We start from the raw sequence: 23,381 nt of genomic DNA on the forward strand, positions 1-23,381 counted from the left end.
AATGGATTTTTTTTCAATCCAAATTACTCATTTTATTAAACATATTTTTACAAGGCACAGCTGGGACCTCACTAAAAAAATTGTAGAAGTTGCAGATCTTAAGAACTATTCAGCAGAAAATTACAGTTGGAAGTATATTTGTGTGACCATCATAAAATTGCTTGGATTTTCCTCCTCTTGCTTATAATCACCAAGTCAAAACTGAGAAATATTATCAGGTGATGTTGATCAACTAGTACCATAGAAACCCAATCAGAGCAAATATTTTTTAATTTTTTTTCTAAAGTGGTTTTGGTTTTTTTTTTTGTGGGGGGGGGTTTGAACAATTTAAAAAATGAGAAAATGTATATAAATCATAAATGAAAAAAAGGATGTTTACTTTATAAATTATTCACCACAGAAGTTGCTTCAGCTCCTTTTTGCAATAAAGTTAAATGTAAATGTTAAAACTAAAAGGTATGAAAATAGGATACTTAGTAATTATGATAATAATAATGATTTCCATGGTAAAGAAACATAAAGTGCTCACAGCCTATAAAGAAATATATACTGTTAGTCTCAAATATGAGATGTTGATTCAAGATGTACTTTGATAAGCAGCTTGAATAAAGGAGGCATTCTATACAGGGAGAGATTTAAATTTTTTATTCTTTCTATTTTGTATTGTAGTGTTGGCTTCTCCAAGAGATAAGTAAAGTACCTTTAGCTGACATTTGTGATAGTGTCATGATCCTCTAAAGTCATTCAATAAGCACTACAGACTTCCCCTGACTACTTCAATTTCATCAACCAGCTTTTCATATCCTTTAGTCTACACATCAGTGTTGAATTCCCCATTGTATTCACCCTCTTCAATTAAGGCTATTTGCCTGGGCTTACTCCATCAATGATGACAGAAAAAATAGGGTTATACTTACTGGAGAAATCAGTATATATTTGTTTCTAAAAGAAAATATATCTGTGTCTTATAGACACAGTTAGCAATATTAAAGTCTGTTTTCTAGTTTATTTAATATATGCAGTTTGTTGCTTTATAAATACTGTAGATTCTTTAAAAGGATGTGCATACCAATTTGTATAAAATAACCAGCCTCAATCTCAGTCACACATGGATATGTATTTTATTTTTCATCACTCACCTGTCATTTTACTTTTTTGTTTACAGTGGGTGTGTCTACACGTGCCCCGACAGCACCACTGTTACTGCACTGTCATTTAGTAATTCCTTTTGGAAGTACATAATGATGGCACAGTAACAGCACATACTGCACCATGCACAATTATTTTTAGCTGCTATACTACCATAACAACATGCTCTAGCAAGGGAGCATGTTGTTACAGCGACATAGCTATGGCATCGCAGTTTGTGCCCGCCAACACTACATCACCATAGCGCAATTGCTACAGCAATGTAGCGTCTTATGTAGACATATCCACTTAGAAATAGATATGCCAGACTACTGTGGGTGAAGATGTTCTTACATTACCTGCAACCAAAAATTATTGGAATTATCATGTAAAACAATTCTCTTGACAATTAGCCTCTATTTTACAGGCCTAAAATAGAAAACCAAACAATATGTAGAGTGAGTGAAAAATTTAAGCTTGGTGAAATATTGAAATAATAATTTTTCTACTCAATATGTGCTTGGTTTTCAGCTCATCAAAATTTACAAAAACTGACAGAATGTTTCACTTTCTTATTATTAGGTTGATGGGAAAATTTGTGATAAATTTTATACTATATATTTGAATACTGGCTGGGTTAGTAGATGCAAATTGCTAGTTGATACGTGTTCTAAATTTTTGATTAACTGAGCCAACATCACACAGGCAGTACATTTTGACTCAATTTTGCAATAAAAATTACCTATATTTTGCATGCTCTTTGAGTCATCCAGGGAAAATGTCCAAACAGTTGGCAGTACATAGGTGCACAGTTCTATACGGCAAACTTTCATGTAGAAGAGATGTACTGTTTTTCTGATGCTTGCCTTCTCATTTCTACAGACAGTCTAGCATTGCAGCTGCACTACTTTTCATTTGCTAAAAATAATAGTATCTTCATCAGACTCGAGAATGGTGGGGTAACAACTTGTTTTTTCTCCACACTAGAAGGCATCCAGGTGGTAACACAGGGGGATTGCATAGGAAAAGAGGGTTGCAAAAACAAGTGGGTAGCAGCCCTATTTCATGTAAATATGGAAACCCTGAAACTTTTGAAGTGTCTGTATCAGAAAGATATAGGTAGTTTTCCTGTTTTGATAGAGGTTTTCAGCATGGTTTTACAAGTAGGTTGCCTGTGTTAATATAATTTCTTTTACCAGTATAACTTCCATAAAGGTATTCGGGTATATTAAAGAGTCCTTAAAGTGAGTCTTTAATATGCCTTCATATAGAAATTGACAACCATTAGGGTGTGTTGTGGGTCACAGCTACCTCATGCTCCCACTCAACACATAGATCTTGCAGCTTTTGTGCCCTTCCTTCAGCTACTGTATCCATTAGGGATTTCATCTTGATCATTTACATCGACCTGACCCTGTGGTGTGTTAAAAATTGCAACCCAGTCTAAATTAATTTGGCACGGTAGGGGCTAGTGGGGGAGAGTGGGGGGGCAAACAAACTCTGGGGGGGGAGAATGTGGGGCAGCTGGGATCTGTGGGAAAATTGGGGGTAAGCAGGATCTGTGGGAAGGATAAGGAGGATCAGCAGGGGCAGGCAGAGTCCACAGGAAGGACCAGGGGATCAGGGGAAAGGTAGCATCTGTGGGGGTGATTGGGGGACAGGTGGGGTCTGTGGCGGGGATCAGGGAGGCAAACAGGCTCTGTAGGGAGGTTGGTGAGGTCTGGGAAGGTTTGGTGGAATCATGGGGTCTCTTGAGGTCTGTGGAGGGGCTTAGGGAAATAGAGGGGTGTTCTCTCCTCCATCTCCCTGGACCAGGGGATAATTTTAGCCCCCTGTCCCCCCACCCCCAAATGAAAAACACGTCTCCCCTAACAAATCTAGTCCCTGTCCTCCCCACTCCTCTCCCCACTGGGACTTAATTCCTTGGCTCCAGGCATTGGCGAATGCTGATAAAACTGACATCAGGAGCAGCTTGTGGGATGGGGGGTGGCTGGCTGGTCTGGGGCAGGGGAGGTAGTCCTTCTGGGTGTGGGACAAGGGCTAGGTGGGGGCTGCATATAGCTGGGGAGGGGGGTGGAGTTAGGAAAAGCATACTCCTGGGGCTGATGCCACCAGGTGGGCTTTTCCAGGCCTGAGGCTGCTCTAAGTACCATACAGAAGTTGAGGACAGTTATATTGTTCTAAATATGGCCAACCCAATCAAGTTAGACTACCTTAGAGGTAGGGTTAACCTAGATTGGATCAGCCATTTTAGACCAATCTAACCTTCCTGGAATTTCTGTACTTTGCACTTAGGTCCATCTAACTAGGAATCTAAGTTTGCACCTGGGTGAACTAAGTGAGATAGGGTGGCGATTTTTAATGTGATCTAACCTCTCCATAACCTCCCCAAACATAGCTTTGTAGGCAACCCCTTCCCTCCCAAATGGAGGCAATGCTTATTTCTGGATTCAGCATCAATGCACAAGTCTGGCTGCTTTCTTCTGTATCTGACTAGAGGCCCTGTGTATATTATTGTGGTTTCCTGTCACAAGCCCAAATTGCTGTTTTTTTAATGCCAGATGTTAAGACTATGACCGATCAGAGTCTTTAAGATTATCTATCTGTTGTGTAATAGGAAATGTCCAGAACCGTTCCAGACTTAAAGGATGACATGCTTAAATTTTTAAAAGAACATAAATGTGAACAAGTGTATTAGGAACTCCAAGTATAAAAACATACTATGAACCTGAATGTGGAAAATATATTGAATAAGCATTTCAGAACATAAAACTCCAACATTCTGACCACAATAGTCTGCCTGACATTTATAAATGACTCCTGCCTTTTCTCATAGGACCCTCTGCCCTATTTTGCTGCATAAAAAAATCTAGTTCGCATATAAGAAATGTCATATTCTTAGTGATATCTTTCCTTTTCAGTCATCCTTCAGCACACTATACATACTGAAAATACAAAACAATCCGTTCATTCTTCATGCATCTATAAACAATGGCAACATCCTTCTGGATAATATCTTAGCTGTAAGGCTAGGGACAGACATTAAAAAAGCCGAAGCCTGAATTGCTTCAAGCTTCGCATGTTAGTGGGATTCAACCAGCAGAGAGTGTACCAGTTTGTAACAGAACAGACATGCGGGTACATACCTGCAGCTGCTTAAGCCAGGAGCTGGGGGACTAGAGCATGTCCTGAGCTATAGGGAAGCTCTGGGGGGAGGGGCATGGCCAGTCCAGGCTGACCTGGCCAGGGAGGTGTTTAATTCCCCTCTCCCTGTCCCACCAGCAGTGACCCGAGCTAGGTCTGCCAGTTGCTCCCCTCTGCTGGTGCAGTACCAGGCATGGCACCATGACTCTTGAGGCAGAGGGGGCAGGGAGGGGGGTTAGTCATCCCTCCACTCCTACTGGCAGCTTGCTCCCTGCGGTGGAAGAGGCCCCTATTGTCCCCTCCACAGGACAATGGAGGGAAGGGAAATAACCCTATCCCTGCCCCTCTCCCCCTACCCAGGAGACCTATGGGCTGGCTGTGCCTCTGTCAGGCCACTGCAGTGGGAGGGGGAAAGGCCCTTGGTGGGGGCAGCAGCCTGACATAACATCCAGCAGCACTAGCCCCTTCCCAATGAGGTGCCCCACTGCAGGGCAGGCAGAACTGTGGCGGGCTGCATGTGGCAGCACTGGGGTTCAGAGGGGCCCAAAGCCCCTCTCAGTGCCACCACTGCAGCTGCTTTCCTCACCAGGAAGGGGCTTCCTCACCAGGAAGGGCTTCTTCCCTATTACGGTTACTCCCCCCATCACTGCTCCAGGAGCTGGCTGGCCGGGGGCATGGCCACATGCTGTAGGCTCGATGGATCTGGCCTTCGGAGGGGCTTTGTCTGGCCCCTGGCAGGTCCCTCAGTCTTTCTGGGCTGAGGCACCACTCACTGGGCATGCAGAGGCGCTGGGGCTGCTCCACAACGGGAATGCCTTTCTCAGCATCCCAGATGCAGAAGCTCCTTTGCTGCTGCCACTGACCTCAGCTCCGCTGTACAGGCAGGGACCAGTGCATGCAGCCCTGACCCTGCACACCCTGCACTGGCTCCAGGCTGGCCTGTCCAGGATGAGCAGCAGTGGCAGGGGAGAAACAGCTGCTCAGTGCAGGGGAAAGCAGCCCCTCCCCCTCCTGCTGCTGGCATCTGCTGCAGCTGCTCCGAGCCCACACCAGGCTGCCCTGTATCTGCTCTGCTGGCACCGCAGACACAGGGTGGAGACAGGGCAGCCTGGTGCCGGCTCCGGGTGGCTGCACCTGGAAGCAATGGCAGAGGGATGGGGAGGGGCTTTTCCTCACATGCTGAGCAGCCATTTCTCCCCTGCTGAGAGACTGAGGGATCCTCTGCAGGCCAGATCCACCCAGCCTGCGGTGTTTGGCTATGCCCCCAGCTGGCTGGCCACTGGAGCAGCAAGGGGGGAGCAACAATGACAGGACAGGAGTTCTTTCCTGGTGGGGGTGGGCATGCTGTGGGGTGACAAAAGTGGTCATGGTGGTGATTGGGGGGGGGGGGGGGAGTGTTTGTTGGGCATTTTAAATAAATATACCTGGAAATACCATGCTGCTAAAAACACTTTTTACCATAATAAACATTAAGTCCTGAAGTAATAAGCATTTTTTTCCTTTCATGAATCATTGCAAAAAGAGTATGTATATTCTGTAGGTTTCAGTTGCAATGTGTAGTAGTGTTTATCAGAGCTCTGTAAATCACTTAACCCCCTCACTCCCTTATTAGGGTAACTCTCTTCTTTTTGTTCTTGATACATGATTGCTGCTATCTTATTACTAGAACTACAGAAAAAAAATCTTTTTTTCCCCTGAGCCTTCATTAACCACTGCTAACCATTAGCACAGTAATTCTACTTTTTATCAGTATCACCAATTTTAAAAAAGCCTTCAACATAAAGTCATAGTTTTTCCTTCCCATCTGGTCCATATGGGTGGGGTGATGGGGAGTGGAATTGTAAACAGGAATTGTGGAATTCAAGCAAGAAGAGTAATTGCAGAAGCCATAAAAGCAGGGATTCAGAGAACATTCAACTTTTGAATGTGCTGATTGTTCATACAACCATCTCCTTCCTTACAGTCTCTTTGCTTCTGACACTGCTCTGCCCCTTCACTTTTCTTTCTTTTTAGCTAATCCTTTCCTAAGTAACCCCCCAACAAAAAATAATGCTAACATGATATTTGTTGCCATGCTATTGTTCACTCTGGCTCTGTGTGATATCTTTCCACCACACTCTGTCTACCTTGTCTATTAAGAGTGTAAACTCTTCAGGCTTTGGATTGCCTTCTGCTTTCTCTTTGTACCATGGGAGGTTAGCATCATAGCAGGTATTTTAGACTCTCTTAGAATAAACTTAATCAATAAATATTACTAAAGGTCTCAATGGAACAATCAAATGTTTGTTTTGCCCTACATTTATGGGGTTTGTATGCTCTTTCCTAACTCTAATAGGAAATAACTTTTAGTTCATCAGTCTCCCACGATTACTTCAGTTTGGTGTCCTACCTCAGATAAGTCTTTCTTTATCAAACTTGTCTTCCTAATTTTTCTTGTAATAATTGTTCATCTAATATAATTCATTTACTAATTCCTCAGATACCATAGAATACAAACAGTACGGCATGTCCTCCATAGTTGAATGAGGACACATCCACTGGTCCTAATGACTACTATGTTATTCTAATCTTTCTATGCCATCAGCAGTGTCAGGTACAGAAAGGAAAAAGCACATCTTAATCAGTTATGCTCCTGTTCATTCACTTTCCCAATTTTAATATTCCTATTTTCCGCTTTCCAATCTGCCTTTTATTGTCTCTAAGTTTCAGAAGCAGCTCCTAGCTAGATAGAAACAGTTAACCTGGGGGTTGACCTTGACTAATCAGTCCTAGACCTAATATATAATAATAGAAATCATTATTGTAATGTCCCTTCTTTTCAGTTCCTTGAAAGAGCTTTATCTCTGTAATACAATGTTCTCCTGTCTGCATATTTTGGATGCACCTAAAAACTTTTTGAGTTATATTTTAAAATCGCTTACAAAAGCAGTAAGAGAAGACTTTCTTGCTAAGGACTAAGGATAAGCTTGTTTGCTGTGTATTTCTCTTTGGGTAAAGGTAGTAAAATGTTCCTTTCCTGGCTACAGAAATAAAATATTGCAATAAAAACCTAGCACAGTCAGCACAACAGCAGGTCTCCTGGAGAGCAGAAACACACACAACAAAGGAAAGAAAAAATTTAGTAAGGTATAAGAAAGCCAGTTTACTTTGTTTTATCCAAACTATCTTCATAGGGATTCAGGTACCCCTATATCATACCATAGAGGTATCTGGTGCATATTGATTTTTTTTATAAACAGCATAAAGATATTTTGTTAATTAAGTTACAGTCAGAGAGACACCTGACCCGAGAGGCATCAGAAGTTTTTGCACCCTGGATAGTGGTGGTAGCTCTCAGTTTTGGAGCCCTCCAAATCAATGCCCAAGGCTGTTTTGCTGCTCACCCACCCCTAACTACATTTCTGTGTGAGCCTGATAAACGTTTGTCCTTACCTGGCTAAACCATGCCAATTTTTTAAGCCAATGACATACTGGGGAGTGATGGAATTAGTATCAGCCCTGGCCACCCATGGCTCTGCAGCCAAAATTACTAAGTATCCATTTATATCAGGTTCAATTTGGGGGTTCTTTGACTGGAATCTAGATCAGGGCTTGAATTCATATCTGAAGAAGCTGTAGTAAGGCACCTTAACTACACGGCTGTCATGTCCCATAATTTTGTTAATACAGATAATAAATTGATTAAGTTCTGCTTTTGTTGTCTCAGATGCGTTAGCATCCAGGGTATAATAATAAAAACAATCTTCCATGCACAAACCTTATTTTAGGAAAGGGATTATTTTCTTTCTTATTTGCACTGACATTGCAAATGTGACCATTATTGATATTTAATATAATATAATTCAGCCAGTTAATGTTGCTCCACTTCCCAGCACCAAACTTCTACAATAGTCTATATAAAATTAATTGTATCCTAAGGCTAGGGTGGGGGACCCCACCCCCTTACCCATCACCACTGCTGCTTTCTCTGTCAATGTCCCAGCTGAGCCCAGCTCCTGAGCAGTCTGACTGGAGTGAGCAGGATTGTAGCTTCCCCTGCCCCCAGAACAACTCTGGGGAAAGCAGCACTGGTGAGCAGAGGAATAGGGAAGGGAGATTCTTACCTGCTCTGTGGACTTTAAGAATCCCTGGAGGTTCCTGCAGCCTGGTCTGTCTGCACCAGTGGGTGGGGAAGAGGGAGGAGTCTGGGAGGAGAGGTGCAGCCACTCTTATGGCACAGATTGGTGCTTCTGTATACACTTTTGCCAAATCCTGGATCCACCCCTCCTGGAAGTTTCACCAGGGGCTAGTCCTATTGTCAGGGTGGATGCAAAAATGGGATTCAGACACCCCAGGTGACACTAGCAGAATTGGTCTACTTGTCTAGACATCTAGCAGTGTCGTAACACAATCCTTGTTTTATTGAATCAACCAGAGTTGTCAGTCTCTTCAGAGATGCATGGATGGAAACCAGGGAGCTTGAAAATCAGTGTTGAGATGAATTGGCAGAACTGTATGGGAAATCTTACATGCTGTTTGGGAATTTCAGTTCTGCTCTCTAATATGAATGGTCACTAAGTTCACCTATGCTTTTTTATTTAAAAAACAGCCAAGCCAAAATTAGTGTTTAAGAATATGCATCTGCATAAATGGCAGTTTTTCAAGGATATTCAGCACCTGCAGATTATACTCCATAGTGCTATAGTTATTGCACAGCAGTAAAAAATAAACAAAAAACCATTTAATAATTCGTTTTTTATCCTCCAATAATTATACCAAGATAGCAGGCTATAAAATGCTAGAGCAGGGGTTTTCAACCAGTTTTGAGTAGTGTATCCCTGGCAGCCAGTCATGGGAGGGGCGGGGGGTAGTGGCAGCCAATCATGGATCGGGGGGGGGGGGTGACAGCTGCACATGGAGCAGAAGCATGGGGTGGTGAATGGCAGCGGCAGCAGCAGCAGCCACTGCATGCAAACTTCTCCCCCAATGTCTGGCTGGCCAGACAGTGCCTGTTTGGCCCACAGAAGGGTATCGCTGCCCTCATCCTGCCCCGGCTGTACTCCTGTTCCTATGAGGTGGCAGGTTGGGGTGGCAGCACTCCATTCCTGCCTCCCTGTGCATACCCCCTGGGATTCCCAGAGGTACAAAGATGCCCAGTTGACCACCCTTGCGTTAGAGTAACAAAAATCTTTCTTTACTATCAAAATTTATCAGTTTCTCATTTTGTTTGTATGTGTCAGCATAACAACAGAAAGATCTGCCAGTGGGTCATGAAATCTTTGTGACTCCCATTCAAGATGGAGTAATTTGGAGGAAATGGATAGCTTGGGCCTAGAAAAATCAGTGCATCCATGTATATGTATAGGAAGGGGGCTTGGAGCAGTAGAATTTCCTGAAAAACAGGACAAAGAAATCATATATTAATAATAGGTCTTAAAGACACCTCAGAGCCCAAGACACCTGTATGGACACACGGGGATTTTAAGTCGCAGGAAAATGTGTTTGTGAAGAGATCTGAGTTTAACTGCAAGAGCACCTAAGGAAGAAGAAAGTGAGAGGGTCCATTTGGAGGAAAAGCCATATGCAGGAGAAGGATTCTGGACTCTGACCAAAGCCCAGAGAACGCTTAAGAGTGGTGAGAAAACACATGCAAGTGTTTTTACTGTTTTGGCTAAACCTGATAATTTCCTGTGCTAGCTAAAGTAAGAAATGATTAGGTTTAGGAACCTTTTCACATTCCATGCATCTGCTGTTAATATCAGATGAGGAGGTGAATTGTAAACTCAGAAGTGTCTGTAAGAATAAAGTTTAGAAAAGAGTATCCTTTGGCGAGAGAGGCAGCGAGCTGCTGGGAAGAGATGGCCTCCGCCTCTCTCCCCTAGGGAGGAGGCTCTTCTCAGCCAGACTGGCTGACCTACTCCACCGGGCTTTAAACTAAGCCCGCTGGGGGATGGGGGGACTACCGCCACTGCTGGCCCGCTGAGCAATCCTTGCAAAGCCAGCAGATCACGGCACTTCAGGGAGCCCACCCCTGCCCAAGCCCTGGTAAAATCTGTGGAGCCCCCCAGGGGGCACTTGCCTGCCTGTACACTAATGCCAGGAGCTGGGGAATAAGCAGGAGGAGCTCATCCTCCTGCTCAGTGCAAACAATTATGATGTCATAGGGATAACGGAGACCTGATGGGACTCCACCCATGACTGGACCACGGGTATAGATGGCTATACCCTGTACAGGAGGGATTGTGTAGAGAAAAGGGGCGGGGGTGTAGCTCTCTATGTTAAGGAAAGCTACACGTCCCTGCAAGCCGATATTGGTGACCAGGGTGGACAGCTGGAGACCCTCTGGGTTAAAATCCATGGGGAACACGGCACAGGGGACACAATGGTGGGAGTCTATTACAGACCTCCCACTCAAAGTCCTGAGCTTGACCAGGAGTTTGCCCAGGCACTGGCTGAGGCAGCTTGCTCCAGGACCATGGTTGTCATGGGTGACTTCAATTACCCAGACATCTCGTTGGAGGATTGCTCAGCAAAATCTGAGCGGTCGCAGAGCTTCCTCTCGTGCGTGGATGTCCTCTACCTGACTCAAGAAGTCTATGGGCCAAAGAGAGGTAAAGCGCTGCTCGACCTGGTACTGGCTACTGGGGATGACCTAGTCAGCGACCTAGTGATCGATGGGAAGCTGGGTGACAGCGACCACGAGCTGATCACCTTCACCATCCGCCGAAAAGCTGGCAAGTTGGTCAGCAACACGCAAGTCCTTGACTTCAGGAAAGCTGACTTTGACAAGCTCAGGAGGGTTGTCAGTGAGGCCCTAAGGGACCGTGACCACAGGGAGAGGGGAGTTCAAGAAGAGTGGTTGCTCCTCAAGGGAGCGATCCTCCATGCACAAACTAAGTCTATTCCATCTCGGAGGAAAGGCAGCAAGAGGGCACAGCAGCCCCCCCTGGCTCTCCAGGGACCTAGCAGACCTCCTGAGGCTAAGAAGAAAGGCCTACAAAGGATGGAGGATGGGAGTCACCTCCAAGGAGGATTATTCTGCACTGGTCCAGTCCTGTAGGGAGAAGACCAGGAAAGCCAAGGCTGCAACTGAACTCCAGCTAGCTTTGAGCATCAAGGACAATAAAAAGTCCTTTTTCAGATATGTGGGGAGCCGGAGGAAAAGCAGGGGCAACATTGGACCCCTGCTGAACCAGATGGGGCAACTGACAACTAACACCCAGGAAAAAGCCAACCTATTAAATAGGTACTTTGCATCAGTCTTTCATCAGCCCCATGGGACGCCCATGCCCGCTACAGGGCCGGGAAGTCCGGGTGAGGGTGATCCCCTACCCTCCATTAATGCTGACTTTGTGAAGGAACATCTTGAGAAGCTGGATACCTTCAAGTCAGCTGGCCCTGACAATCTTCACCCCAGGGTACTCAAGGAGCTGGCGAGCATCATAGCCCAGCCTCTAGCACGGATCTTTGAAAACTCTTGGCGCTCTGGTGTAGTGCCCAAAGACTGGAAGAAGGCCAATGTGGTGCCCATCTTCAAGAAAGGGAGGAAAGTGGATCTGGCTAACTATAGGCCCATCAGCCTGACTTCTATCCCGGGGAAGATCTTAGAAAAGTTTATTAAAGAGGCCATCCTTAATGGACTGGCCGACATCAACATCTTAAGGGATAGCCAGCACGCGTTTGTTGCGGGTAGGTCTTGCTTGACCAATCTCATTTCCTTCTACGACCAGGTGACCTATCACCTGGACAAGGGAGAAGAGATTGATGTCATATATCTTGACTTCAAAAAAGCCTTCGATCTGGTGTCCCATGATCGCCTCTTAGAGAAACTGGCCAATTGTTGCCTTGGGTCCTCCACGATCCACTGGCTGGAAAATTGGCTCCGGGGTCAGACCCAGAGGGTAGTAATTGATGGAAGTCACTCATCGTGGTGTCCTGTGACCAGTGGGGTCCCCCAGGGCTCTGTCCTTGGACCCATACTGTTCAACATCTTCATTAATGATGTGGACACTGGAGTCAGAAGCGGACTGGCCAAGTTCGCCGATGACACCAAACTTTGGGGAAAAGCATCCACACCAGAAGACAGGCGGGTGATCCAGGCTGACCTGGACAGGCTCAGCAAGTGGGCGGACAAGAATCTGACGATGTTCAATGCCGATAAATGCAAGGTTCTCCACATTTGGAAAAAAAACCCGCAGCATCCTTATAGGCTTGGCAGTGCTATGTTGGCTAGCACTATGGAAGAAAGAGACTTGGGGGTCATCATTGACCACAAGATGAACATGAGCCTGCAATGCGATGCGGCGGCTAGTAAAGTGACCAAAACGCTGGCTTGCATCCATAGATGCTTCTCAAGCAAATCCCGGGACGTCATTCTCCCCCTGTACTCGGCCTTAGTGAGGCCGCAGCTGGAGTACTGTGTCCAGTTTTGGGCTCCACAATTCAAAAAGGATGTGGAGAAGCTTGAGAGAGTCCAGAGAAGAGCCACGCGCATGATCAGAGGTCAGGGAAGCAGACCCTACAATGACAGGCTGAGAGCCCTGGGGCTCTTTAGCCTGAAAAAGCGCAGGCTCAGGGGTGATCTGATGGCCACCTACAAGTTTATCAGGGGTGACCACCAGTATCTGGGGGAACATTTGTTCACCAGAGCGCCCCAAGGGATGACGAGGTCGAATGGTCACAAACTGCTTCAAGATCGTTTCAGGCTGGACATAAGGAAGAATTTCTTTACTGTCCGAGCCCCCAAGGTCTGGAACAGCCTGCCACCGGAGGTGGTTCAAGCGCCTTCATTGAACCGTTCAAGATGAAACTGGATGCTTATCTTGCTGGGATCCTATGACCCCAGCGGACTTCCTGCCCTTTGGGCAGGGGGCTGGACTCGATGATCTTCCGAGGTCCCTTCCAGCCCTAATGTCTATGGAATCTATGAAATCCTTTAGCTGTTGAGAAGTCTGGAGTCAATCTGAAAATCAAAGATAGATGGGGCAGCAGGACTCATTTCCTTGAAAAGATAGCAGAATCATGAGTCAAAGTACACTAGGAAAGCCAAGGAAGAACCTCCTTAGAATAAAGGAAGCTTATAAGAAACCAAGCAATGCACTACAACTCCAACCATAACAATGAGGGGTGCAAACAGAAGTGACACTTGCCTGATCTGGTCCCCAAAAATGCTCTACAGCTGTGACTGAGCAGAGAAGTGCATGGACGCAAAGCACTTTAATGGCCTGATCCTGTAACAATCTGAACCCTCATTGCATGAGGGCTCAGATGAAGATGTTTCAAAGCATAGTCTTCTGCAGTGTGTGCCTGCCTTCGGGGAGGAATAGAGGGAGTTTAGTCTGAGGTTTTTTCAGCCCCTGCTGGTAGGTAGGGTGGGTGTATTGAAACCCTCAAGGTGAGGCTCCAATTTACCTACCCTGCCCTCTAGTGCCAGCTGTGGAACCCCTAGAACAGGCTTCCTCTGCTCCCTTTCCCCACTTGCATTCTGAAAAGAGGGACAGGCTGGCAGGGAGGAGTGTCTGTTGCTAGAGAAAACCAGCTGAAGGCTCGCAGTCAGCAGCTAGATTCCCCTCTGCCCTAGAACCAACAGTGAACTTCTATTTTGTCCAGGGGATCTTTGTAACTCAGAACAGAAGTATTCTGAATTACAGCAGGGAGCTGCACATCTATCTGCACCCCAGATGGGCATCCCATAGTAGGAGCTCTACCAAGGCTGGGTCACACAACACAATGGAGATTAAAATCTTTCCAGAGATAGGGATTTTGCTACATTTAAAGTTGATCAACCTTTAAAATATAACTAAGAGTAATGATGTAAAAATGACATCATGAACATCTACATTCATTATGTTTCAATTTATTCTTATATCCAAGTTCTAGGTTTGGAATGGTGTTATGAGTTTCAAAGTTTGCCTGTAAGCATGCCCACAGTGAAATATTTCCAAGTCAAATTACATCATTAGTTGCACTACTAGAACTCTTTTGTCTTCATTTCTTTTTCACTGGTGTAACTGATTGGAATTTGGCAAATAATTCTGATGAAGATGCAGTACAAAGAGGAAAACCCATTTTACCTTGTATTAGCTGCATTGGCCATACAATAGTTAAAGTAGTGAGAATTATTTTTGTCACCAAGTCAGAAGATAGAACTGAATGTTATGGAAATTGAGCTGGATTTGATTTGGATTCGGCCCAAATCGGGCACAGTGATTCAATTTGTTGATTTGGATCACTGTCCTGATTCAGTTTGGCTGAATCCAAATCTGAAGATTCGATGCTGATTTGGCCATAAACACAGCTTTAAATGTTTTTTCTACGTACCTCGAGTTACCAGGCATGGCTCGTGAAACCTGAGATGGTGGGGCGAATGGATCGGGGGGGGGGGGGGAATGGGGGCTGCGTGCTCAGTGATGAACCTGGAACTGGACCAGAAGTGCTTCTGGTCCACTTCCGGGTCTGCTGCTGAGTGCACTGGGGAACCGCCCATGCTCCTGTGAGATGCTCCATCCACCCAAGCATCTCAGCATTCATCAGCTGCCTGGTACCTTGAGGTATGTACAAAAAGCATTAAAGCTGTCCAAATCATCGAATCTCTCCGAATCAATTCAGAGGGTTCCAATTCAATTCAATTCAAAGAGATTAAGGGGTCTCCTGATTCAATGTGGATTCAGAGATTCAGCCACCAAACAGGGCTTAATCTCTGCCAAATGAAATCAGTGACTGAGGCTTCACACAGCCCTATTGAATATACATACAGAGCAATCTGTTGAGAATCTGCTTATTTTGCCCAAATAACATTTTATGGTAACTTTGACTAGTAAGTACCCTTTAATTACATACATTTGTATTGCTTGTTTAGAAACATGTCTTTCTAAAATCCTATGAATGAAATGGTTATTTTTGGCTAAATCTAAATTGCAAACTGTTAGGTTACTGCCATGCTTTAGTTCCAAATGTATACTTGAATTACTTTTATAGTAATTCTCTAGGAAACTGCATACCTTTCAATAGTATTTCCTTTAAATGCTACTTGGCAGCCTTTAATGCATGCTTCTTTGCATATTTTACCAAAGCACGATAATATTCTGCACATATAAATTACCTTATCCTAAACATATAATTGCCATTGTCATTCATATGTAATGTTTAAGTTTCTTATAACATCAGTCAAAGTCAGTTTTCTGTAATGTAAGTATTTGTCATAGTCAAAAGCTATTATGTTGTTTATTCTTCAATTCAAATAACATTTTAAAAAAAGACATTCACTATAGGATTGTAATTCTGGGTAAGTTTGAACAGCTGCCATGAATTCCTAAGAATGCATACATAACACAACAAGTTCTTCTAACAGTGACCATCACAAATTTTAATCAGAATGCCCCGCACCCCGCTTCAATAGGTACAAAATAGATTAAATAAAATTGTGTCCTGGGCAGGAATATTAGTAAAATTGCATTTAAGAATCTGCTCTGATTTGTAGAACTAGGAGATCAGGATTTATGACAATTATAATGATAATGGATATGCCCAGTACAACCTTTTTTTTGGCAAAATGGTTGGTTGTGGAAGAAATATAAAACCAGAAGCAAGAAATTATGTGTAATTTCCATTTGCAAAGTCCATGCGTTATCTGAATCTTTAGTCCGTGTCCTAAAAAAAAATATTATTCCTTTTAGTCACTTGCCCTGTAATATTGTGGATGTATTTATATTTACATGCAAGTTTTTACTTATCCTGACTAAAATTGCTCTATAAAAGCATGACTTAGGTGCGTGCAGCAGGGTTGCAGCTCCAACTGCCAATTATGCATGTGTCATGGGCAGGAACAAGACAGGTTTAACCTTCTAGTGATGAATAAAAGTGCTTGTTCATTTCAGGCCAATCAGTTGCTAGTGTTCTCAACAGGAAGGGATATCAATGCCTGCTATTTTTATGTTGATTTTGGAGCAAGTCTTTACACTGTCTGACCAGCTCTATCTGCATGGATCAGAGAGTAGACATGGGCTTAGAAGTTGGATCTGACAAGACTTTGCGTTTGGTGATCCTACAAAATTTTCAAGATTCCTATCCCAAGGCATCTTGAAAATCTCACAAAGAGAAACAGGGAGGAGTCTTGTATATAACACCTGACAGCAGCAAGTGTGTGGGTGGGGTGGGGTGGGGAAGGGAAGGACTTTGTCTTGATTGGAAAGCAAACAGGATAGTGGTAAGCTCCCTCTGCACCCACTGCATCGCGCACACTTTAGGGGCTGGAAGATAGGTTGAAAGGGGAAGACCATCTCTGAAAAGGTGGAATTGTGGGTAAAGGCTGTTTTCCCCTCATTAACATTAGTCCTAGGTGGAGTAGGCTAGAACATAAAGTTGTTGAAGTTAGCAAGTGGCAAATGAGAATTGACATGCACATAGCAGAAGGCATCCCCTGAAGAAGTCAGGGAAGAGTCTGGGATTCCTAAAGTCTGATACAGTGAAGAGAGAACCCCTTTTCTTAAACCTTTTACTTCTTCTATTGAGGGAAGCTGGCAAGGTCCCATCAATGGGCTTTGGATCTTCTATAGAGAGGTGTTACAGGCCATAAACAATTAAGAAAGGAATCATGGCCTGCAATGTATGAGTTACTACCAGGTAATTCTGAAAATGAGTTAAATTAATTAAGTTGCAAACTAACGGTACAATATCCCTTTTAAACTGTTTTTTTTTTTTCCCTATATTTCTGGGACAACATATGCCAGTGTATATCTAGACTCCTGGTTTTATTTGCTCTTTTATTTTAAACTTCTTCTACTGTATCATCAGTTTTGTTTGAAAAATCTTTCCATGTCCATTTGGAACACACCCAACCTCTCTTCTTGCTTATAGTTTCCTCTAACAGATCAGCTAATAATACAAGCACTGCAATAGGAGGCTGTTGCAGAACAATTTACACATACAGTCAGATGTTATCATTTCTAAAACTAATTCTAGAGCTGTTGGAAGGGGTTGAATAAATTAATGCCTAGAAATACCCGTAACATGAAATCCATAATGAAACAGCACATGTATTTACTCTTTTTACAACAACTTTTTAGCTGTTGAAGTTCTTTTCCTCATTCTTTTACTATGTTCTCCTGAAAGGCTGCAGGCATTTCTAGTCACCAAATGTATAAGGAATACATTTTTCTTGTTTCAAGGGAAATACTATAAGCTTTCATAAAGTTGTTTTCCATTAATATTTTAGGAACAACAACAACAAATATTTTAGGACATTCTATAGCCATAGAAGTCCACATAGAAAGCTTATGAAAAGGGGTTTTTTTTGGTTTTTTTCAGTACTTGATTCTAAATATTTTTACTCATTGGAATAGTACTACAGAAGTTGGTCACTGACATTGTAACTACATTCATAAGAAAATACTACTCAGGATACACATTTTTGAGGAACTGAATTTTAACCTAGAAAGTTTTAGAAATGTATTATTTTTTTAATTAGTAAAAGATTACCACTCAAAGGTCAATGAAATGACTAGTAACTCTAATCTTACCGAAAAAAAAAAAATATTTCCTGGGAATCTTATTGTTATTAGGGCTGTGCAAAGCTTTGGGTGCTGATTCGATTCAGGAGAGATTCGGCCCAATTCGGTGGCCAAATCTCTGAATCTGAATTGAATCAGGGGACCAATTAAAAGGTCTGAATTGATTCAAAGCTCTCTGAATTGATTCGGAAAAGATTCAGAGAGCTTCAGCAATTTGGGCAGTTCCCACTCACAACCACAGGGAACTGGACCCAGACTCCGAGCTGGTAAGTAGGGGGCAGGGGAGGGGGGCCTGGAGAAGAGGAGAAGGGACATTGGGGGACCCCTGCCAAGCCCCATCTTCTGCCTGCTACCCCAGACCTCCTGAGCACACTTGACGCCTACACACTCTTGCAGCCCCCACATGGCTACCCTGCCCGGCCCCAGCTTCCAGTTGTTTAAAAAACAGCTCCTACTCCCTGGGTGCTGCCAGGTGGGGGAGGGCAATCCCTGCTGCTGCTCACTTCCCCATGCTGTGTGGGGACTGTGCCATGAGCCCCCCAACCCCCCCCCGCAGTCCCAGCCCCCCCATTACTGCCCCATCTGCCCCAGCTCCCAACCTTTAAAAAACAAACAAACCCTGGCCTCTGGCTGCTGCAGCAGCCTCAGGGATTCTGGGGACTCATGGAAGAGCCCCCCCCCCCGCAGTGTGGGGCAGTGGGGTGCAGCAGGGATCGCCCCCCCAGCAGGCAGGAGTCGGTGAGTCTGGGGTGGGTTGCTTTCTTTAACAGGCCAGGAGCTGGGGCAGGCATGGTGGGGCTGGGACAGTGGGCAGAAGTAGGCAGGCTTATACTAGAGCCCCACCATGTGGCATGGGGCATTGCGGGGCAGCAGGGATTGTCCCCCACTGGGCAGGAGCTGGTGAGTGGCAGCTTTTTTTTTTCAAAGAACCAGGAGCTGGGGCTCAGCAGGGCAGCCATTGAGAGCGGGCGGGGGATGGTGCCTGTGTGATTCAGAGATTCGGCTGATTTGGCAGGAGCCGAATCTCCAAATTAGATTCGGCCAAATCGATTCGGGACAGTGATTTGAATAACCAAATTGAATCACTGTCCCCTGAATCGGCTGAATCCAAATCTGAAGCGAATACTAGCTGCTTTGTACAGGCCTAATTGTTATGCATATTTGGCGCACTGATATTCCTACTAATACTATTTTGAGAATACTCCTGGAAACTATACATATACTAGTAATGATCACAAATTTCTTTTCTGGTAGTAAAATAGCATGTAGTTTGTTATTATTGTGCCCCTTTAATCTTGGATACAGCTAGGAGAGATTTCTGCAAACCTATTAAATTATCTTTCATCCATTTATAATTTTCTTTATAGTTTATAGATATTTATTTTATCTTCCTGTGGCAAATCTGTCAGTTCAGTACTTCAACTTTCCCATGGCTATAAAGCTTTCTTATGCCTTTAGGAATAGCAGGTGTACTGGTACCTGATATGTTGTGTCGTACTGAATTCCCAAATGAAATACTCCACAGTAAATGGTTGAGGTTAGTTGTTTTTGTGTATGAAAATTTATTCCCCCGCCAAGTCAAAAGCTAGAACTGAAGAGTTCTGAAATCACATAACTTCTACAAAAGGTTGACAGTATTATTGCTAAAATATAGTTGGAATTTCCCATGAGCCACTTAAACTCAGACTATATCATAAATATGAAGAGCCAGGCTTAAGGACACTATGTCTGATGACCTTCTCTAACATTGCTAAGCTTTCCCTGGGACCTGAGCATATAAGAGCTCATATTGGAATGAGAATTTTATGGAAAGAGCTGTAAGGGTTAGAAATCTACAAAACCAGTGTTTTTTGTTTTAGTTTCTGGTCTGTTAGGTTTCAGTTCATTCTGTTGCCAGTCTTCATTTGAACAAATAGATCACTATAGCTTTCTGATTCCATTTCACTTTCAGGATTTTGGAACGCTACGTTCAAGATCAGATTCCTGGTGCAGCAGTTGTCGTGGAGTCTATTGGTGCCCGAAGGTTTGGACATGGCTATTCCGAAGAGGATTATTCCAAATCTGATTTGATGATCTATGCAATTGACCCTCAGACAAACCGAGCTATAATGAGGAATGAGCTTTTTAAGTATGTACCTTACATTATTTGTCTTTGATTATGTTTGAATCTTTTGTACCCGATAAGGTTTTGAATTCTACATCTAGGACTCTTTCTGTTTAATGACCCTCAGTTCCATTTCCCATGATTTATGTATTGTTGTGGGGAAACATAAGGTTTGTATTTTGGTCCCACAGTTCATTCTAGGAAGAGAAACCTTGCACTCTCAGTGGGTTAATGGGCGAGAACTTAAACAAAGAGATTCTAGCTGTTGTCAGAAATAGGACATGACAGTTGATGGACCACAAATCAAATTCAATATAGTGCTAAATATACACTCTCAGTGTACTTGGTGATGGATGGACATTTGCAAGCATCACAAAGACTGTGACTATTTTTTGACAGTTTCAGAGAAATCAAGGATTAAGTGTGCATGGAGGCTAAGTTATCCTCTCACTTCTAGATATGGGTCCTCTGGCAGTAGGTAGCTTCTGGGACTTAGTCTGTAAGACTGTCGGTATGTCAGCTTTTATAAGCACTTTGTTCAGTTTTAAATATAGACAAATATGTTCCCTTTCTCCCACATAAAGAATCACTCTTAGATCCATTATTTTCACTTTAGTTTCCATATGTATTTTCATATCTTTCCCTGTTTCCATATGAACACAAGAAAAAGCTAACCTAGTTTTTCTTCCAACTGAACTATTACCTGCTGTTTCCTTGAATATATTTTATTTTAGTGTTTGCTTCTATCTCAGTGACAGCTAGACTTGAATGTTCAGCAATGGCATAAAGCAGTTTGTGTCAATCAGAAGTCTAAAAAGCAAATGGTTATGAGTCATCTCATACATTGTGATTTATGAAGGGTTTATTCACCAAAGTTCTAAACTCTAGTAGAGCTGAATTGTGGCCTAAGAGAAGCTGGATTCATATATTCACAGATTATAAAGTCAGACAGGACAGTTATGATTGTCTGACATTTCTGTACAGCACAGACAATATAAATACTTTCTTGAATTGGAGTAACATATATATTTCTGTTTGGAGTACTGTATCTTTTAGAAAAATATGCCATCTCAATTTAAACATTTCCAGCAAATAGAGAAAACACTGCAAAATGTGAGGAAGTTATTCCAGTGGTAAATTATTCTCAGTATTAAAACTTTGTGTTTAATTTGTAGTTACATTTATCTATCTTTAGCTTCCAGCTCTTGGGTGGTTATAGCTTTATATTAGGGCTGCGTGAAGCTTCAGGTGCTGATTCAATTCAGAGGAGATTCGGCTTGATTCGGCAGCCAAATCTCTGAATCCAAATTGAATCAGGGGGCCAATTAAAGGCCTGAATCAATTCAAAGCTCTCCAAATTGATTCAGAAAAGATTTGAAGAGCTTTGGTGATTTGGGCAGTCCCTGCTCACTGCAGCAGGGAGCTGGACCCAAACTCTATGCTGGTAAGTAGGGAGTAGGGGAGCGGGGGGGGGGGGCTGCAGTAGGGGGGAGAGAACCATAGGGGACCCCTGCCAGGCCCCATCCTGTGCCTGCTCCCCTGACTGTCCCATGACCCCTGCCTGCTTCCCCAGCCCCTGCCCCATGGCTGCCCCACCCAGTCTCAGCTCCTGGCTCTTTAAAAAACAGCCCCCACTCACCAGCTGCTGTCAGGTGGGGGGGCAACCCCTGCTGTTACTCACGGTGTGTGGGGGGCTCTGCCATGAGCCCCCTGACCCCTCCCCACTGTCTCAACCCCCCATGGCTGCCCCACCTGCCCCAGCTCCAAGCTCTTAAAAAAAACAAACAAAAACCAAAAACCTGGACTCGTGGCTGCTGCAATGGCCCTCAGGGCTTCTGGGGGCTTGTGATAGAGCCCCCACCATGCAATGTGGGGCAGCAGGGGGCAGCAGGGATCATCCCTCTCCACGTGGCAGCAGCCAGTGAGTGTGGGCACTTTTTTTTTCAAAGATCCAGGAGCTAGGGCTGGGAGAGTGGGCGAGGGATGGGGCCTGTGTGATTCAGAGATTTGGATGATTCAGCAGCAGCTGAATCTCTGAATTAGATTTGACCAAATTGATTCGGGACAGTGATTTGAATTACCAAATCAAATCATTGTCCCTCATATCGGCTGAATATGAATCCAAAGCGAATACTAGCCACTGTACACAGGCCTACTTTATATACTATACTGAAGGTCATTTGCTAGCAGTACAATTTCCCCATGCATAGACTGTGAATCTCCAAATTTTTTCAGTCATTGCTTCATATTTTATTTCAAGGTATTGATATAAAGTCCAAATAAATTACAGCCAACAAGTGATGCCTCTACAACCCGACTAAAAATGTACCTCATATTGATGATCCACTATTTAGCTTTTGAAATCTGTCAACCAGTTTGTAATCCATGTAATAGGTGCCACAGATAAGCAAATGGAAGGTAAAACAGACAAGATATATGGAATAGCTTTCTGGTGGGATATCATATAATTGGATGGGTGAAATAGTCACTTCACAATGTTATATAGAGACATACAGATGGACATAGGCAGATATTTCAACACACCAAAAAAAAAAAAAAAAATCACATGCACAGCAAGAGGAAAATATTTTGGAGAGTGTAAAGGTCCACTTAAAAAGCAAAGAAAAAATGTGTTACTGTACCACAGAATGAACCCAAAACCTAATAATCCCATCAGTTGCATTCATAGTTCTCACCAAAGCCAGTGGTGGGGTTTCACCACCTAGTAGGATAATCTGGCTCCCATATTAAAGATGGGAGATGTAGTTGCATGCGGCATAAATTAAAATTAAGAGTGATCACATTTTAGGCCCCACTCAGTTCTTTATCCCTGATGTCCCTTGATTTTGCACTTCAAAATAGCACATCTGATCATGAAGTCGTTGTGCGTCTTGGGAGGCCTGAATGATTCTGCCATGCTCTGGTTAGCATTTGAACAAAATTGGGGTACATAGATCTTCAGCATGAGCTCCTGCTGGCATGATTATGCCAGATCCTTGTAGTTCTGTGCTAAATGTCCCAGGTACCTTTCCAAACTTGGGTACCAAACCTGGTGATTCAAATTCCCTGCCTTTCCACTACCACTGTCTGTCCATAAATAAGCTAGTGTCTATATGTGTAGGTAATTACCTGTTTCTTGCCTACAGAATTTATTTTGCAGATATGTTGCCTTTGGGTGGGCAGAGAGTTTGGGACACAGAAGTGCAACTCCCCGCTGTAACTTGGAATGCTTTGTAGGAAGCATCACAAAGTGACCAAACAGAAGTTCACTGTTGGTTCCAGGGGGAGGGAATCTAGCTGCTGGTTGCAAGCCTGAAGCTGGTTTCCCCTAGCAACAGCCCCTCTTCCCACCCTACTTGTCCCTGTTTTCAGAATGGGTGGGGTAAAGTGAACAGAGGGAGCTCATTCTAGGGGTTCCAGCGGGTGCTAGAGGGCAGGGTGGGTGAATTAGAGCCCCTGCCACCTCAGGGCAGGGTGGGGACTCCAATACACCACCCACCCTCCAGCAGGGACTGAAC

The 23,381-nt window shown here is 43.9% G+C and overlaps 1 protein-coding gene and 1 long non-coding RNA gene across 4 annotated transcripts in view; one reads left to right on the top strand and one right to left on the bottom strand.

The window, feature by feature from the left end:
* Positions 1–23,381, top strand: part of PCDH15 (protocadherin related 15) — a 1,303,618-nt gene that overhangs the window by 1,239,433 nt on the left and 40,804 nt on the right. For all 3 annotated transcript variants that reach the window (XM_059729933.1, XM_059729932.1, XM_019484297.2), the window contains one exon: positions 19,711–19,887. In XM_059729933.1, coding sequence (XP_059585916.1) covers positions 19,711–19,887 — 177 coding nt within the window. The remainder of the gene's footprint in view (positions 1–19,710; positions 19,888–23,381) is intronic.
* LOC109282401 (uncharacterized) overlaps positions 1–23,381 on the bottom strand; it is a 74,179-nt gene that overhangs the window by 3,173 nt on the left and 47,625 nt on the right. The window lies entirely within an intron of this gene.

This window comes from Alligator mississippiensis, chromosome 6 (genome assembly GCF_030867095.1).
Source record: "Alligator mississippiensis isolate rAllMis1 chromosome 6, rAllMis1, whole genome shotgun sequence".
In the NCBI taxonomy this organism is placed as follows: domain Eukaryota; kingdom Metazoa; phylum Chordata; order Crocodylia; family Alligatoridae; genus Alligator; species Alligator mississippiensis.